This window comes from Nelumbo nucifera, chromosome 5, assembly GCF_055504915.1.
Source record: "Nelumbo nucifera cultivar China Antique chromosome 5, China Antique-T2T, whole genome shotgun sequence".
Taxonomy (NCBI): Eukaryota; Viridiplantae; Streptophyta; class Magnoliopsida; order Proteales; family Nelumbonaceae; genus Nelumbo; species Nelumbo nucifera.
Window position 1 is genome coordinate 43,114,490 of NC_142653.1, and position 18,295 is coordinate 43,132,784.

An 18,295-nucleotide genomic window follows, 5' to 3' on the forward strand; every position below is an offset into this window, starting at 1 on the left:
CCACATGGAACCCATTTCTTTTGACTCAGTAGGCCAAACGTGTTCAAGAAACAAGACAGACCAAAAATGGAACCCGACCCATTTCCATGTCCGAACTCCGAAGCTTGCAAAGGATGCTCACCAAATACCAACATCAAGAGGAACCGGTCACTCTCTGGTCCAGCGAATCTCATTCTCATCGCAACTAGTGGGCCCTACATTATTGCATGTTGGCCAAGAGGGTCAGACACGAAGATGGCAGACCATCATAGTGTCCACTCGACAGAAAGGAGTACAAGAGTTGCACAAACGGAAACCATGAACGAACGAAGCAACAGTGGAAGAACTAAAGAATTTAGAAAAGCTCAAGTGTCGATTGTCCACGATCTCCACTACAACGTGGCCACCCAAAATCCTTTATTTTCTCCTTTTCTTGTTGGATTTCAAGGTCTCTCTTTCGGTTTTCCTCTTCAACTGTCTCTGTGATGTCTCTTTACACCTAGCTACTTTTCCTGCAAATCACCTTCAGCTGTTTGGATGATTCGAGGAGGTCAGGAGATTGACTGGTTTCGAAGATTTATGATCTACTACAGGTGGGTTTCTCATTCATTTATGGATTTGTTACTGTTTTAGTTAATTTATCAATTAATTGAAATATTCTTCGCCTTTTTCTGTCCTATATATTATTTTTCTTTCTTCTCTTTAATTTAGAACAAATGGGTTATTAATTATGTTTAAGTAAACGAAATAGTTTGGAGAAGAAATTTAAGGGAATGCCAAAATGAATAGTTCAAAGCAATTAACTTCCATATGGAAGATGTTAGAACTTTTTTGAATTCGGGAGTTAGTTTCTTTGTGAGTGCATTTATTAATTTTCAATGATCATATGGAGATCTTGCAGTAAGGAAACTGCAGCAGGATAGATAATAAAACAGTAAATTATTAGTTTTTCTTTCTTAATTTTTTCTTGGAAACGGTACTGACCTCTACAGTGATAATAGGAAGGATGGTTCCCTTCACATGTCTTTCGACTTGATAATTCTTTCCTGTAGTTGTATGTCATCTCAATTCTAACATACCTTTTTTGGGTCTTTTGCATAAATATATAAAATCAACCCGTTAATCTGGCCAATCTTATCAAGGGCCAACATTCAGTATGAAATCTTAGAACACTTTCACATGGTGTCAAAGCTTCTAGGAAATCCACCACAAGCTTCTCTCTTTCTTTCTTCTTGACCTCTCATTCTGTTCTGCAATGAGTAATCTTCTCTCAATAACTATAATGCATGTGCTAATGATCTTGAGATGCGTGCAGCAAAAAAATGTAATAACAATCATAGTTAAGACCATTTTACTCTTCAAGTATTGCTCAATTGCGTAATTGAATATAAGCCTCTTCTGGCTGGTCTATGGAGTGAAGCTTATTGGGTTGTTGGTCCCTTTAGAGCAATAGACAGGAGATGCCGTTTTCCCATGTAAAATTCTTGATTAATGATAAATTTCTTCAAACCTGAGGAGCATGTAAAATATGGTTCTGCTATAGAATGCTAGATGATGAATTTGAGAATAATATTACCAACAATGGATAGACAGCCCGATGCCATTTCTTAATTGATTTGTTCAAATCATCCATGATGCGTTAGAAGTCATGTGGCGTGCAATACCATATTAAGATACAAATTCCATCAAAATGTTTAGGAAATGCATTTTGGCAAATGATTGCCAAGGTTTATCAGTTGACTCCTTCTAAGAGTTGGTGGCTACATAGCCATGTTATTGCTTGTATGAATGGTTGATACATATAATTATTATGGTATCCATGTGAAAACTGATTCACAAATGGGTTGGATGTGTCATCCTCACTTGGAACTGTTGAACAACTATCAATTCCTATCTTAATTCCTGGATGGCTTGACCAAATGAACTGGTTGCTTTTGATTATCACAAAAGCATGTCTCTGATTGGCTACATAGATAGCTGCTTTTCTGTTAATTGACTCTAAGTTGACTAGGATTTGAGAAAAGGTTATTTTCTGGATTACATGGGTGCAATTTGTTAAGCTGGTTTCGTTAATGCACAGTATCCCAGCTAAGCCAGGTTTGATGCTCTTTTCTAAGGCCTCTATTTCTTGATCTATAGCCTCCTTCCAATGTGGTTAAGCAACAACCTATGGAACATTCTTAAAAATTGAAGCAAAAAACAAAGCAACAAGGAAAGCAAGATGTGGAGGAGACAAATAATCATAGGAGACATAGTTAGAAATGAATGGTTGGACTCAAAGACAAGTAACATCTTTCGATACAAAACACTTACTAGAATGAGGGTCATAACATTTGTAGCCCTTTTGAGTATAGGAATACCCACGAAAAACACACAATGGCTTTTGGGTCAAAATTGACATGGGAAGGGCTCATATAATGCACAAAGCTAACACATCCAAAGACTCAAGGGAAGGCTGTAGACAGGAGCATCACCATGTGACATCTGATATGGCAATCTTGATTGAAGAACTTTGGGTGGAAGTTTATTGATCAATAAACAACAGCTTGCACCACATCTCCCTCAAACTGAGTAGAAACATATATTTGAAACAATAAACTATGAGCCACCTCATCCACATGCTTGTTTTTCCTCTTTGCAACCCCATTTTGTTTAGGTGTATAAGCACACAAACTTTGATGAATGACTTCCGTCTCTTCAAGGAATAGAACAAGATTTTTTCTTGAAGTATTCCTTGGAATTATCTGGCTTAACAATTTTAATCCTTTTCTCAAATTGAGTCTCCACCATATTATAATAATGTTTGATAAATTGTGGAACATTTTTTTTTTGCTTTTGAATTTATCAAAAAAAAAAAACATTTTTCTGCTTATGAGGAGATACAACCAAGTGAGTATAGAATAACCATCAACAAATAATATGAAGTGTTTGTAACTACCCATACTAGCTGAAGGGTATGGGCCCCATCAGGGTGATCAAGGCAATGCCTAGGCGATAAGGTGCTCATGGAGGGCCACCTTGCTTAATTTCCAAGACATTTTTTACACGGTTCTCTTGGATACTTTTATATTCTTAATAAAATAGACATTATTAAACTAAATTATTCATTTTAAGTTAAAATACTAATTCTTTTTTATTATTTTTCTCATTTGTTAGGGTTCAATCAACATGTATACTGCCTTGAACCCTTGGAGACTTCAAAACTTGAACTAATAAGCATGAAAGAACTCAATATTTTATCCAATCAACACATATTGAATATCTTCATGCTTCTTCTTTCACCTTTTTTTTTCTTTTCTAGTTTTCTTATGATAAAAATAGTTGCTTTGACCCTCTATTTTCTGAAATTTATTTTCTTTCTTTCATTTTTTTTTTCATGAATATGTTTATCTTCTATGTTTCAAATGAAGATATAGACAATTAATAGTGAAAGATGGTTGTTTCATTTTTTTCCTCTCCTTATCATTTTGTCCTTTGTGAGAATGTTGTTCAGATAGGCAGACCATACAAAAAAAGCCACCTTTGAAGGGACGTGCTTGCACCAGGTTATATTCAAAGGAAAATCTTGTTCTTCTTCTCAAGTCAACTTGTTATATTCAAACTGTGCTGCATGCTGTGCTTTGGGGTGTTTGGGTAGAAAGGAATAATTGTTTGTTTGATAATAAGGTCAAATCCTGGGATTTTAGAGATACATACTGATTTTAGAGACAGTACTTCTGATTATACTTTTTTGAGGATGGCCTTTTTCTGAGGTCCTTTTTTTTGTACAGCTTCTCAATGTACACAGGACCTTTTATTAATACAATTATACTTTACCTTTTCTCAAAAAAAAAAGGTCAAATCCTGGGATGAGGTGATTTCTCATATCACTACTACTGTAATTTGTTACCTTCCAGTTTGGATCTGTTCATAGGCATCTCTGCAAATGACCTTAATAGGAATGCTCACAACTTCTTGTTCTTTTCCCCAACTCCCCCACCCACCTCTAGAAGCCTGATTCTCAAATGGGAAGAAGGTTTGACTCTAAGATTTGATGGAAGTGCATCAGGTAATCCTGGTGTAGTTGGAATTGGAGGAGCCTTAAGAGACAAAAGGGGAAATATCTGCTACGTTTGCAGTGGCCCAATTGGAATAACTGATTCTACCATAGCAGAAGAGATGGCTGCACTCACAGGGATTCGTTTAGTTAACAAATTGGGCATTCAGAATCTAACCATTGAAGGTGACTCTGCAAGCACTATAAAATGGTTAGGGGAGGAGGAGGCTGGGCCATGGAGGCTCAGTCACTTTCTGGTGGAGGCAAGGGACTTATTGGATCTTATGAATGTGAACTTAAATTGGACTCCAAGGGACTTAAGCTCTATTGCTGATGGTTCAGCAAAGATTGGCGCCAACTTAGATGGCTTGTACTGTGAAAGGATTCCTCCTGTGCAATCTCTAGGGGTTTTCCCCAGTTTGTTTTATACACCTCCTTGTGTACCCCTGTTTCTATTTTAATGAATTTCAGTTAACTTTTCTCCAAAAAAAAAAGAAAACAATAAGAAATATTACAAATGAACCCAACAAAAAAAGAAACCTTACAAATGAACCCAAATTCTACATTAAGCAAAATAAATCTTAAACTAACTTGTCTATGCCTTATGTAAGTGCAAACCATGTTTGGTGCATCAGTCTCGATGTGATCTCTGTCATTACCTTAGTTTAATTCAATCAGAAATCTTTTTAGTGAAATTTGTGCCATTATAAGTGTATTTTTAGTCTTTTAGAGTTGAGTAGAATCTATATTTTAGTGAATTTTGACCATGGGAGCTTGCTCCAAGTATCTTCTCTCTCTCTCCCTCCATATCATATCTGAATTCTTTCTTACTCGCCCTTTTAGCCCACCATTGCTAACTAGGACTTTCTCCTTAATGTCCTATGCAAGGATTAAAATATCAATATGATACAGCCCGTGTCGGTATTGATGTATCCAAATATGCTTGGATACACCGATATACAAATATTTTGAACACTTTAAAAGGTCTCAGACCTCTTCTGGGACTCTCTCATTATTACAAAAGAAAAAATCAAAAGAGTATCGGGCATATTGATGCTCACTATCGGTGTGTATCGAGATTTTAATCCTTGGTCCTACTACATTCACTCTGATTTCCTATTAGATTTACTGGCTAAGCTTGGGCTTGAGCAAGTGAATTAAATTGAGGCTGAGCTCTTCCGGTTATTAGTTTAGGAGTGTGATAGAGTTTTATTCTATTTTACTGCTTTTCTCCCTTGAAAGGGCTTCACTTGTACCCCTTCTCACTTTCTACTTTCTTATACTCATTAATAAATTCTCTTTGATCTTGTTATGGTGAAAAGCTATTGTCCTTTTCTCCTGAAAAGCATATATGGATGTTCCATAATTTTTGGTATAGCTATTGTCATTTGATAAAAGTCCAGGATTAGAGGCTATAGTCACTAACATAGAATTATCACTTATGGTGTTCTCAAATTGAGAAGGGCTGCTTAATTTTTATGTATTGATATTTGTTTTCCTTTTCTTATTCTGAAAATATTCTTGTGTGTTCAGGGCTTCCGAACTTTGCACAGGGTGGCTCTATTTAGTTGATCAAGAAGAATTTCCTTTATCTGCATGAATACAAATTTTCCAAGGCCAAACTCTTCTTATAGATAGACCTGGGGATGATTGTGTGACAAAGCTACATCAGGTATTGGAGTTGACCATGGAGGCTAGTGAAAGGTGCAATTCATCACATCTCTTCAGCAAGCAACATCTTTTTTGTTGTATAATACTTGGTTTAAAAGGTGTCAGATTTTGTCTAGATATTATATACATTTTATATTTGGAATGCCCCCTTCTGGATCTTTTGATAAGTTTGTTATCTTTTGTTTTCTAGGCACATGGAGAAGGTTTTTTTGAATGGAGACATTTATGTTGGTGATTTCAAGGGAATGCTTCCACATGGGACAGGAAAATATACATGGTCAGATGGATCAATTTATGAGGGTGAGTGGGAGGAAGGTAAAATGACTGGAAAGGGACATTTTCAGTGGGCATCAGGTGCAGCATATGAGGGCGACTTTTCTGGTGGTTTCCTTCATGGTTTTGGCACATTTACTGGACTCGATGGCTCTGTTTATACAGGGGCCTGGAGGATGAACGTACAGAATGGGGTTGGAAATAAGAAATATTGTAATTCAGATATATATGAAGGTTCTTGGAAAGAAGGAGTAAGAAATGGCTGTGGTCGCTATACCTGGAATGCTCAAAATACATATGTTGGTAATTGGAAAGATGGAAAAATGTGTGGTAGGGGGGTTATGAATTGGGAAAATGGTGATTTGTTTGATGGGTTTTGGTTGGATGGATTGAGACATGGGTCAGGATTTTACAGGTTTGCTGATGGGGGATATTACTTTGGAACATGGACTAGGGGCCAAAAGGATGGACCGGGAACATTCTATCCTGCTGGAAGTAAACTACCATCTCTAACGAGGTGGCGTAGTACTGCAGGATATTATGATAAAATTCAGACTATGCTACCTCATACTTCACCAGTGAATTTGGGGGAACTGAGGGATCATAAACTGGGTATGAAACACAGTCTTTCTGAGAAGCTTTCTTTTGGTCTTGTCAGAGGTTCTGGAAGGATATCACATAGGACCATATCATTAGATGGTGCTCCTAGTGCTGATGATCCTCTTGCAGAAGTTCCGGCAAGGGACAGCTTTAGCACTGATGAAGATCAAACTGTGGAGCAAGGCAGCTGTAATTTGGTATATGAAAGGGAATACATGCAAGGAGTCTTGATTAGCGAGAGGGTTAGGAACAATGAAGCAGAGATGACTCAAAAAAATAAATGTGAACTAAAAGGAACAAAGAAGTCTGGTGAAACCATTTTTAAAGGTCATAGAAGCTATTATCTGATGCTTAATCTGCAGCTTGGTATCAGGTAAAAAAGTTCACTATATGGGGACGGTTTTCTTAATGTTATTATTGTTGCTGTCCAATTTCATGCGGAAAACAAAATTCCTCTGAACTTCAAAGTGTATTGATTTTGGTAATTCTGAAATCTTTGTTTCAACTGATGTTCTTTAGGAATGTGATAAAGATTTTATTTTCTTTGTGGAAAAAATGTTTTGTGAGATATTTACTTCATTTGATGCAATGAATTAGTGTTTTAAAAGGCATGGGGCATATGCGTGAAGCGTATGCCAGAGGCATTGATACCTCTAAGGTGTATGCCTCAGGTGCAAGAAGCATACACCTCATACACCTTTTTCATGAGGTGTGCTAGAGGCGCACGCCTCATGCACCTAACACACACCTCTTACAAAAAGACAGAAAAAAAAAGAAAAAAAGAAAGAAAAAGAAAAGAAAGGAAAGGAAAGGAAAGGAAAAGAAAGAGAAGGGATGAAAGGGGCAACATCGTTTGGACTTTCAGCGGTCCTATTGGTGTGGCAGATTCCACAAAGGCTGAAGTAATGGCTGCTCTCACAGGAATCAGAATAATAAAAAATTTGGGAATTCAAAATTTAACCATTGCAGGTGATTCAACAAATACAATAAAATGGTTAAGAGACAAAAAGGGGGGGGACCATGGAGATTAATTCACTATTTAGAAGAGGCCAGGGACTCATTGGAATGCCTAAATGTTAAGTTAGTCTGGATCCCTAGGGAATACAACCATACAGAAGATGGCTTAGCGAAATGTGGTGCGCTCTTAGAGCATCTATATAGCGACAAACTTCCTTCTTTGTAAATTGTAGGGGTTCTTCCCCTGCTTTGTACACCTCCTCATGTATCTCGTTCTCTTATCAATGAATATTGTTTAACTTTTCTCAAAAAAAAAAGGAAGAGAAGGGAAAGAAAAAGAATGAAAGAAAAGAAAAAAATTAAAAGAGAAAGAAAACAAAAGGGAAGGAAAGATAAGGGGAAAGAAAAGACCTCCCCTTTCAGCTAGTGTTATGCATCTTCGTTCTTATTAATATAAAATATTTTTATTAAAAATAAAAGAAAAATGAGATCCTCCTTCCTCTTCTTCCTCCTCCTCCTCCACCTGTTTTTTCCTCCTCATCCCCCCTTCTTAAGGAGGCTTACACCTCCTTGAGTTCAGGAGGCTTATGCCTCTTATGTTCTGAACTACGCTTCACGCCTCCACATAGTGGAATGCCTCGTGTCACGCTTCAATGTTTTAAAACATTGCAATATTTGTTCCATCTATGACTATCATGAGGTTAATTTGGTTCATGATTGTAAACATTTTCTTGTCTTCAATTTCTGCGATCATCTTGTTCATGTTGTAGATGTAGTCATGGTTTAAAATGTCAACGTAATGTATTTCCTAATATTTCCATTTTAATGGGTACTGAAACGAAGTATTATTGGAACTGACATATTTCCCAATGATTTATTGTCTTTTATATTGTTTCCAACAGATTTTACTTTGTTAGTTATATGAATCAATGTTTTAAAAGGCATTTGAGGCATATGCCTGGAGGCGTGCCTTGAGGCGACACACACACACACACACAATCAGAACGTCCTGAGGAGTACTTTGGAAGCACAGATGCCTCTAAGGGGTATGCCTCAAAACAGAAAGAAAGAAAGAAAACAAAAGAACTTCGAAGTTAAGCATGCTTGGGTGAGAGTAGTACTAGGATGGGTGACCTTTTGGGAAGTCCTCGTGTTGCATGCCAACTTTTTGGGTCTTTTATTGAGAAAAGTTAAATGAGATAGATAACAGTTTTCCTTCCACGGTCTCCTTTCTATTGCAATCAGTAATGGTGACCTCTCGATGACTGATAGTGACTGGATCCAAAACATTTGAACTAGAAGCTTTGTTTAACAACCATCTAAGAGAATTGGTGATAACAGAACATGGTAGAGGTGCTTGGACGAGGTTAAGCTTGAAGGAGGAGGAGGTTAAATGGATGGTGAATCTGTTTCAGGCGATCTTAGAGAACCGGGAAAGAAGCTTTGAACTTCGTAGGCTGGTAGAGAGGAGAAGAATAATATGCTTCCAACTAAATGAAAATAGATGGGGAAAATTTATTCACTAAGTCAATGGGAAGGATCTGATAAAATGTGTAGCCTTTGTATTCCAGAAGAAGCAAACAAAAGAGGATGGAAGACGTTCTTATAGCGTCTGGTTTTGTTCCTGTTTTACAAAGAAACCCCCTCTTAATAAACAAGGTGTGGTCTGACTGGGCCTGCACATATCAGAACTTTTCAAGGGCTTGTCTGAATCTATCAAACCAGGCTCTAGGGGACTGTTTTAGTCCATATAAGGCTTTGTTCAGCCTGCAAACCTTCTTTCCTGTCTTTGCACCATAAAATCCAAGAGGTAACTACATGTAAACTTCTTCCTGCAAGTCTCTGTTGAGGAAGGCCTTTTTAACATCCATCTGAAACAAAGGCCAAGAGTAACTGGCTGCAAGAGAAAATAAGACTCTAATAGTGGTCATCTTTGCTACTGGTGCAAAAGTCTCCAAGTAGTCAATACCATATGTCTGAGTAAATCCCTTTGCAACTAATTGGGCCTTATACCTTTCAATGGAACCATCAACATTATGTTTAATAGTGAACACCCATCTACATCCAACCAGTTTCTTCCCTTTAGGCTGATCAACTATCTCCTAGGTATTGTTTCTGATGAGGGCATCCATTTATACTTTTATTGCATCATTCCACTCAGGAATTGACAAGGCTTCCTGCACTGTTCTGGGAATGGGAATATCATCAATGGGTGCAAGAAATGACTTGTAAGAGGGGGACAAATGATCATAGAACAAGAACTAGGAAATGCAGTGAGTTGTGGATGTGGTGCAACAACGTTTGCCTTTACAGACTACAATAGGGAGGTCAAGGTCATCTAATGAAGGTGAAGGCTCAATAGTGGAAGGTATCTCATCTGTAATATCTGATAAAGGGACTGTGGTACCTAGATCTGGATATGCAGAAGGAACTATGGTACCTGGATCTGGATTCACAGAAGGAACTGGGGCTTGCCTGGATTGCTGATGACCAAAATCAACCTGCCTTCACTGTCTGTGATAGATTCTCACATCCCTGCACCTCTGACAACCCTCTTCACTTAATGGAACAAGTAAATGAACTTTTGATGAGTTAATCCCAACCTCACTACTCTCCCCCTGAGGAGAAACCCTTGGATAATAGGGTACATCCTCAAAGAAGGTGACATCCATAGAGACACATCTCTTCCTAGAAGTGGGTTCATAGCAGCAATATCCCTTTTGAGTTTGTGCATAACCAAGGAAGATACATTTTGAGGCCTTACGATCAAATTTGGAATGATGAGGACCAAGAATCTGAACAAAGCAAGTACATCCAAAGGTTTTAAGGGGAACGGTAAACAACTCTTTATCAGGATATAAAAGGGTAAATGGAGGTTTCATGTCAAGAACCCGTGAAGGAATTTGATTGATGAAATATACTGCTGTAAGAATAGCATCACCCCAGAAACGTATAGGCACATTGGTGGTAAACATAATGCTTCTGGCCACCTATGTGTTTATTCTTTCTTTCAGCAACCCCATTCTGCTGTGGTGTATGAGGACAGGTACTCTGATGGATAATCCCATGGTCAAGCAAATAAGAGGCTAATGGGTTTGCAAAATATTCTTTCGCATTATCGGATCTAAAAATTTTGATTTTGACCCCAAATTGGGTTAAAATCATCTGATGAAAGATCCGGGTCAATGCTGGAACCTCATCTCGAGAACGCATAAGGTAGACCCAAGAAAAACGAGTATAATCATCAACAAATAGCAGGAAATATCTGTACCCTCCCATGGTAGTGATATGATAAAGTCCCCAAACATCGGTATGCACAATTTCAAAAGGAATACTACACCAGAAATACAGTTCTTTTTCTGTTTCTTTTATTCAAGTGTGTTCATCCTTCTTTTGGAAAAAAGTTGTTTAAAATTGCCATATCATAACTCATAAGCTATTGAAAAATCTAATATTGTATCTCCTGATTCATTCCTCTCCCCAAATCTAAATCCTCAATGCACCATATCATATCCTACACTTTTTTCCTACATACCCATTCAAGTCTCCTATAAAGATATTCTCTTCATTTGGAATTTCTTGGGTTAATTGTTCTAAATTTTTACAAAATTGTCTTTTAATGTTTTTTTCTAAACCCACTTGAGGTGCATAAGCACTAATTATGTTAATGATTTCCTCACCTAAAACAAGTCTAATTAAAATTATTTTATCCTAATTCTTTTAACATTTACAATTTCATTTTTTAAATCCTTATCTACTATTTTCACTACACCATTTCTATTGTTTGCCTCTCTTATACCATAATTTGTATCCATCAATTTCTTTAACTTTTTTACTCTTCTATTTAGTTTCTTGTAGGCATATAATATTAACTCTCGTCTTCTTCATAGTGTCTACCAATTCCATGGTTTTTTCTGTTAATGTTCCTTTGTTCCATGTGGCTAAACGAAGTCGTGTTTTTTGGACTAGCCTTTACCCACCCCCATTTAGAAGGATGCGAGAACCCTCCTATTTGACACCACACTTGGGTGTTGCGGTGGTAGGTCACTTACACGGACCATCCTATCAAACCCTTGCCCACTTAAAACTATATTCGGTTTAGGGTGCAATGCATCGATTCTGGAGAATGCCTTAGCATACGCATGAAAAGACAAGTCAAGATCCATATTCATGAGGGTTTGACAAAAGTTTTAGTGCCAACTGCCAACTTGACGTAAGCCTCCTTTATTCAGGCTTGGGATCAGCAGTGTAAGACGAGCTTACACAGGTGTAGTTTTTTGAAGCTACTTAGTCTCAGATAAAATAATTCTAAAATTCGATTCTTCTTTCAACAGTCTAGGGATTCAACTTAAAGTCGTTGGCTTACAAATATGGCAATTATGATGATGTTCTCAATTTAAGTTTTTTTTTTTTTTTTTTTTTTTATTTCATGTTATGTTCTGTAGATATGTAACAAGGACGTATCACCTTTACAAGAAACATTTTTTTCATGATATGTATTTCATAATTAGAGATAAAGTAGACTAAGATGTGCATAGAAGACCATCAACAACAGCTGTAAGATTAAGTGATTTGTTACAGGTTGAAGGAGCTAGAATGGCAAGGAGTAGACCAAAACAGACATGGGTAGAAATAGTAAGAAATGATTTAAGTGCCAATAATTTAACAATGGATTCATGTAGCCAACCCCATATAGTTGTGATAAAGCTTGAATGATGATGATGTATTTCATATTTAAATGTATGAGCTTGTTTTGTATCCACTACCATATATGATTATCTCGAGTCTAATTAGGTTTACAAAGTTTTCTTATTATAATATTGATTTGTTATTTGTAGTTTGTGAAATCATCTAGTCTTTGTTATACTTTGTAAGTTTTGTTAATATTAGGGTACCTGTTTTAACTTAAGTATTGTTTCTTGATGAATATTGAGTTTCTTGTTTTAATATATACAGGTATACTGTTGGGAAGATCACACCAGTCCCTAGGCGCGAAGTTCGCTCCTCTGACTTTGGGCCTCGGGCTAGAATAAGAATGTATTTCCCAAGAAAGGGTTCCCAACTTACACCTCCACACTATTCTATTGGTTTCTATTGGAAAGATTATTGCCCAATGGTTTTCAGGTATTTATGAAGCATATGTAAAGCTTTCTCTATCTTCTAGAAATTCAAACTTTTGTTTCTTAGTACATCTATTGATATTGTTGAGAGTCTATTTATTTTCAAATTGAGGGTTTGTTCTATATCTAGTATTCAGCACCAGATTGCACATACTGTGTGGGAGTCCTAAAAAGGTTGTATGTTAATTAAGTTTCCATATGTTCATGTTAACATCTTAGGTCATGCATCATTTGGAAAGCCAGAACAATCATATTAATGAAAAACTCTCTTTCTCTCTTTGTGTATCTATTAGAGAAAGATCAAGGGGAAGGGGATGGATCTATAAATAGACTTGGAGAAATCGTATAAATCGGTCTTTTCTGGGCTTTGTAATTGGAAAGATGTCTGTTTAGGACAAAGTGGAGGGCCTGGATAAAAGCATGCTTGAGATTTTTTTTTTTATTTTTCAATCCTAATTAATGAGATGGTGGGCTTCTTCCTTGCAAGAGGGGATTAAGCAAAGTGATCCTTTATCTTCTCTGTTTATAGTAATTGTAGATGTCTTCAGGAGCAGATGGAGATGGGTTGCTTAGAGGATGAATAAGGGGAGAATAGGTGGTGATTACTCATTTATAGTTTGTAGAAAATAATTTTGTTTTATAAGAGGGGAGAGGAGAAACCTAGGAACAAAGAGACAATTATTTAATAGATGATGGTGTCAGAAATTGGAAGAAGGTGATGAAAACTGTTGGTTCAAGTGGTTAAGTGTTGGTGGGCTTATTTATCTTTTTATGTTTAAGTTCTTTAGTCTGTTATGGGCCTTTAGTTATTGGGCCTAAACCTCTTTAATTTTATTATGCCTAGGTGTGTCATCACTAATCAAGGGTATTCTAGTCTATTCCTATAACATCTTATTGTGAATATATATAATAGCTTCTAGGTCTGGCTGAGAACATATTGCCACCCATTCACAAACTTCTTCTCTTCTTCTTCTACTGCTGTATTTCAGCAAACATGGTATCAGAGCTCCATTCGGCCTGACTGATTACAGCTAGTTTCTTTCCTCTTTCCCTTTTCTCTCTTCTATTTTTTCCTTTTCTCTTATCTCTGCTACTGTGAAGAAGCCCTAGGATTGGTCGTAGACTACAGAAAGGTCTGTGTCTAGGGTTCTTTTGGATGTAGGGCCCGAGGAGAGGTTTTCCCAACAGTTTATGTCGGCTACTAGAGAGATCTGTGTAGAACAGATCTAGGAAGGACTGAGTGGACAGTCCTAGTTGTTGTCTGGGAGTTAGAACTTAGAGCAGATTGCAGGGGGTGGTCACAGCCCAGGTTTGACTTCCAGAAGTGGTGTTTTTGACCATAAAAGCTGCTCTCAGCCCAAAACTGTTACAGTGAGTGCTTCAGTCCATTGAGATTACATCTCCGGTAAGTCTAGTAACATTTCCGGTAAGTCTGAAATCTTGTCCCTCTCGTTGAGATTACAGCTGTGGTTATTGTAAGAGGAAGGACATGTCTTCAATATCAGGAGAAGTGTCCTCTAAGGACAATAGGACTGGTGGGAGGTCTTCAAACCTGGAAAACCCAAATCTGCATAGCTTGTAGATCACTAGTTTGTTGTTAGATGAATACAACTCTAGAGAATGGTCTTTTTCAACCAAGATTTTCATTACTTCCCGGGAATTTATGGGCTATGTAGATGAACAGAAGAACGAACCTAAAGAGGATGATGCTGATTACTCAACTTGGTGTAAGGAGAATGCTATTGTTATTTGTTAGATGAATACAACTCTAGAGAATGGTCTTTTTCAACCAAGATTTTCATTACTTCCCGGGAATTTATGGGCTATGTAGATGAACAGAAGAACGAACCTAAAGAGGATGATGCTGATTACTCAACTTGGTGTAAGGAGAATGCTATTGTTATGTCCTAGCTGCTTGCCTCAATGACTCCAAGAGTAGCAAGGACTGTTCAACACTTCCCTACAGACTCTATGATTTGGGAGGTGTCTAAAACCTATAGATAGCGGAAAAACAATGCAAGAATTTATAGGCTAACTCAAGATATTGTTGTATTGAGACAAGGGGATATGTCTGTTGCAACTTACTTTGCAACTTTAGAAGGACTATGGGAAGAACTAGACCACCACCTTGTACTTTGTGAAAACCTTATTTAGTCCTAGGTTACAGTAGAGAAGAAGGAGAAGAAGATGAGGAAGAAGAGGAGAAGAAGAAGGGTTCGGCCAGTAGAGAAAAATCAGTCCTCTCTCTAGTCGACCCACTTGTATTTATCTCCAATAACATAGTTACAAGAAAGATCATATTGTCCCTCATAAGTGATGGGACACATAACTTAAATAAAACAGGCCTTTCACTTTCAAATAGATAAACCCAAATGACCAAAATACCCCTGATTTGTGTACTCTAACACTCCCCCTCAAGCTGGAGAGTATATGTCATATAGTCCCAGCTTGTCACAAATATAATCTACTCTGCCCCGAGACAATCCCTTTGTAAAGAGATCTGCCCACTGATTTCCTGAGCTCACATGAGATGTGGTTATCACTCCACTTATCACTTTCTCTCTCACAAAGTGACAATCGACCTCAATATGCTTGGTTCTCTCATGGAAGACTGGGTTGGAAGAGATGTGAACAGCTTGGTTATTACAGTATAGTCTCATGGGTTTGTCAACCGAGAACCCCATCTCTTGTAGCAAGTTCTTCAACCATACTAGTTCACATGTGGTATGAGCCATAGCTCTGTACTCAGCCTCTGCACTATTCCTTTCCACCACTATTTGTTTCTTGCTCTTCCAAGTTACAAGATTGCCACCATGGAAGGTACAATACCCTATAGTTGATCTCCTGTCTGATATAGAACCAACCCAATCAGCATCTGTATACCCTACTATTTCAAGAGTCCCTTCGCTTTGGTATAGCATACCACGACCTGGAGCACCCTTCAGGTACCTAACAATCCTTAGAACTGCTTCCCAATGAGGAATCCGAGGATGTTGCATAAACTGACTCACCATACTCACAGCAAATGATATATCTGGTCGGGTAATAGTCAGATAATTCAACTTTCCCACCAACCTCCTGTATCTTCCAGGATCATCAAACTCTTCACCTGCATCAACACTCAACTTGACATTAAGTTTCATAGGAGTCTCTGCTGGTTTAGCACCTAACAGTCCTGTTTCTTCAAGTAGGTCAAGAACATATTTTCTTTGACATAAGTTAATTCCATGCCTTGACCTTGCAACTTCTATTCCCAGGAAGTACTTCAGCTTACCCAAATCTTTCGTATTGAAGTGGTCCTGTAGGAATTTCTTCAACCTGTCAATCCCGTTACTGTCACTCCCAATTATGAAAATATCATCCACATACACCACTAGCAAGATTTTCCCATCTTTTGAGTCATGGCTGAACACAGAATGGTCTACCTGACACTGTTTCATCCCAAAGTCTTTCACTACTTCACTGAACCTGCCAAACCATGCGCGTGGAGATTGTTTCAGTCCATGAATTGCCTTTTTGAGTCTACAAACCTTACTGATGATGCACAATCTGGCCGGTCTTAGCTGTTGACGATCTTGCCTCTGGAGTGGGTAATAGGAACCTGAAATGGGAGAAGAGAAGCTCCGGGGAGAACCCGGCGTAAGGGCTCTGAAGCTCAAGTTAGAATCCTTTAGAGGCAAGAATAACCAGATAGCGCGAGAGTTAGCATACCTCGTCCCTGGGGGGGGGGGGGTAGAATCCTTTTATAACCACCTCGCGTACTCACTTCCAGGCCTCCGTCAGGTCGGGCATGATTACTTCTGAACTCCTGCCAGTTCGGGTGTCACTTCCTCTGGTCGGGCAGAACCGCCACTGTTCCTTCTGTCGGAGCCGTCTCTGCGGCTAGTGACGACGGTTGCAGGTGGCGGTGGCAGGAAGCCGTTTGAGATGCGGCTGTTAGGCGTCAGATCCCAAATCAGTCAGGTACGCCGCCCTTGGATGGGGACGTCCTTGGCATCGGGTACGTCTGGCGGGCCTGGTGTTTTGGAAGTGGTGTTGGAGTGGCGAGCGAGGTGTCTTGAGTTCGGTTTGGAATGCTTCGAGCTGCCATGGGTCAGCTCGGGTCAGCTTCGGTGAGGCTTGGGGCCCAGTACAGTTCGCGCTCCTCGCAGGGAGCTTGGGTTCTCAGGAGGGAGCTCGCTCTTATCAGGGAGCTCGGGCTCCTAGTAGGGAGCTTGGACTTGGGAGGCTTAGGTTCTTTAGGGAGTTCGGGTCCTTTAGCTCGGGTTCTTTAGGGAGTTCGGGTCCTTTAGCTCGGGTTCTTTAGGGAGCTCGGGTTTTAGGGAGCTCGGGTTTTAGGGAGCTCGGACCTTTAACAGGGAGTTCGCTTTTAACAAGGGGCTCGGACTAAACACAGCGATCTGAAGTTGGGGTTCGGTAGTGAGTTTTGACTTGCTTCCGATGTTCGCTTTGGGTGCTCTATTGTCCCGAGCTGCTTGCCTTTGCCACGCGTCGGGCGAACGCGAGGTCGGGCCAAATTTCCCTTCATCAATTGCCCCCCACTCCCTGTGACAATGGTTCCGTCTTGGCGCGGGGAGTTGCAAGGTAGTGGGAGGGTTTTGGTCCGTGCTGAGCGCGCTCGCTCCAATTTGATTTTCAAAAAGGGGCGCGCGTTCGGAAGTCGTGGCGTCAGTTATTCGGGAGTTGCGCTGCAGACGCTTTTATTGCGAGGGGACGTGTGCCGTTGCTCCGTCCGTTTCGGGAAGACGCGGGCCGACACCTGTCCTCTGACAAGACGTGCGCGACGCTCTGTCAGTCTCTGAAAGACGTGCGTCGATTGGTTTTGGAAGACGTGCGCCTTAACGCGGCTGCGGGCCGTTGGATTGGCTTCGATCTGGGCCGTCGCTTTCCGTACGCTGTGGATATAAATAGTACGAGAGGGGGGGGCCGTCCTTGCTATTGTCGTATATCTTGAGCTCGCGCCTTAAGTTTCAGCTCGCGTCCAGGCTTTTCAGCTCGCGTCCCAGGTCTTGCTTGTTCGAGTTCTCGCGGTCTGCTTGTCTTCTTCCCGGGTGAGTATTTTTTGGAATCCCGTTCCGTTTCGCGATGTCTGGTTTGGAGGGTTCAGACTGTTCAAGCGGGTCTGATGTGGGTTCTACGAACCAGTTCGCGTCCCACGGTAGTTCAAGCGAGCCCGATGTAGGTCCTGAGGGAGGGGTTGGGCCTACCACCCGAGGTGCTTCGGGTAGGTCGGCATCCACCTCCCGCCGTGGCCGGGTTGTAGATCAGTTCGGCCCTTCGACCATGACGCTCGAGGAACTTCAAACCCTCGTGGACTACTATAATTTGCCCAGTGAGTATGGTTATTTTATCCCTACGGGGAGCTTTCCTTGGGAACATGGCCCTGATGAGATGGTGATTTTCCGGGAACAGCTCGCCGCGGGGCTGCGACTGCCCTTCCACCCTCTTGTTGTCGAGGTCCTAAACCACTTCGGTGTGACGGTTGGCCAGCTTCACCCGAACTCTATTAGGAACTTAGTGGGAACGATCTCTTTATTTTGCGACGAGAACTTCCCTCTGGATCTGGAGATTTTTTCTTCTATCTTGATGTTGAAAAAGCAAGTGGGTCCCCTCCCTGGGCGTAGGCGGGCATACTACCTGTCCCCTCGCCCGGGCTTCA

At 39.8% G+C, this 18,295-nt stretch overlaps 1 protein-coding gene across 7 annotated transcripts in view; it reads left to right on the forward strand.

Annotated features, from left to right (window-relative positions):
- The first annotated feature begins 235 nt into the window (after positions 1–235).
- The window catches only part of LOC104587071 (phosphatidylinositol 4-phosphate 5-kinase 7), a 132,989-nt gene continuing 114,929 nt past the window's right edge, over positions 236–18,295 (forward strand). For 5 of the 7 annotated variants that reach the window (XM_088888007.1, XM_088888008.1, XM_088888011.1 and 2 more), the window contains exons 1-4: positions 240–572; positions 5,549–5,719; positions 5,877–6,932; positions 12,473–12,640. In XM_088888007.1, coding sequence (XP_088744133.1) covers positions 5,703–5,719; positions 5,877–6,932; positions 12,473–12,640 — 1,241 coding nt within the window. In that variant the 5' untranslated portion in view covers positions 240–572; positions 5,549–5,702. Of the gene's footprint in view, positions 573–5,548; positions 5,785–5,876; positions 6,933–12,472; positions 12,641–18,295 lie in introns of all 7 variants that reach the window. The other 2 variants (XM_088888013.1, XM_088888012.1) reach the window with 2 other exon arrangements.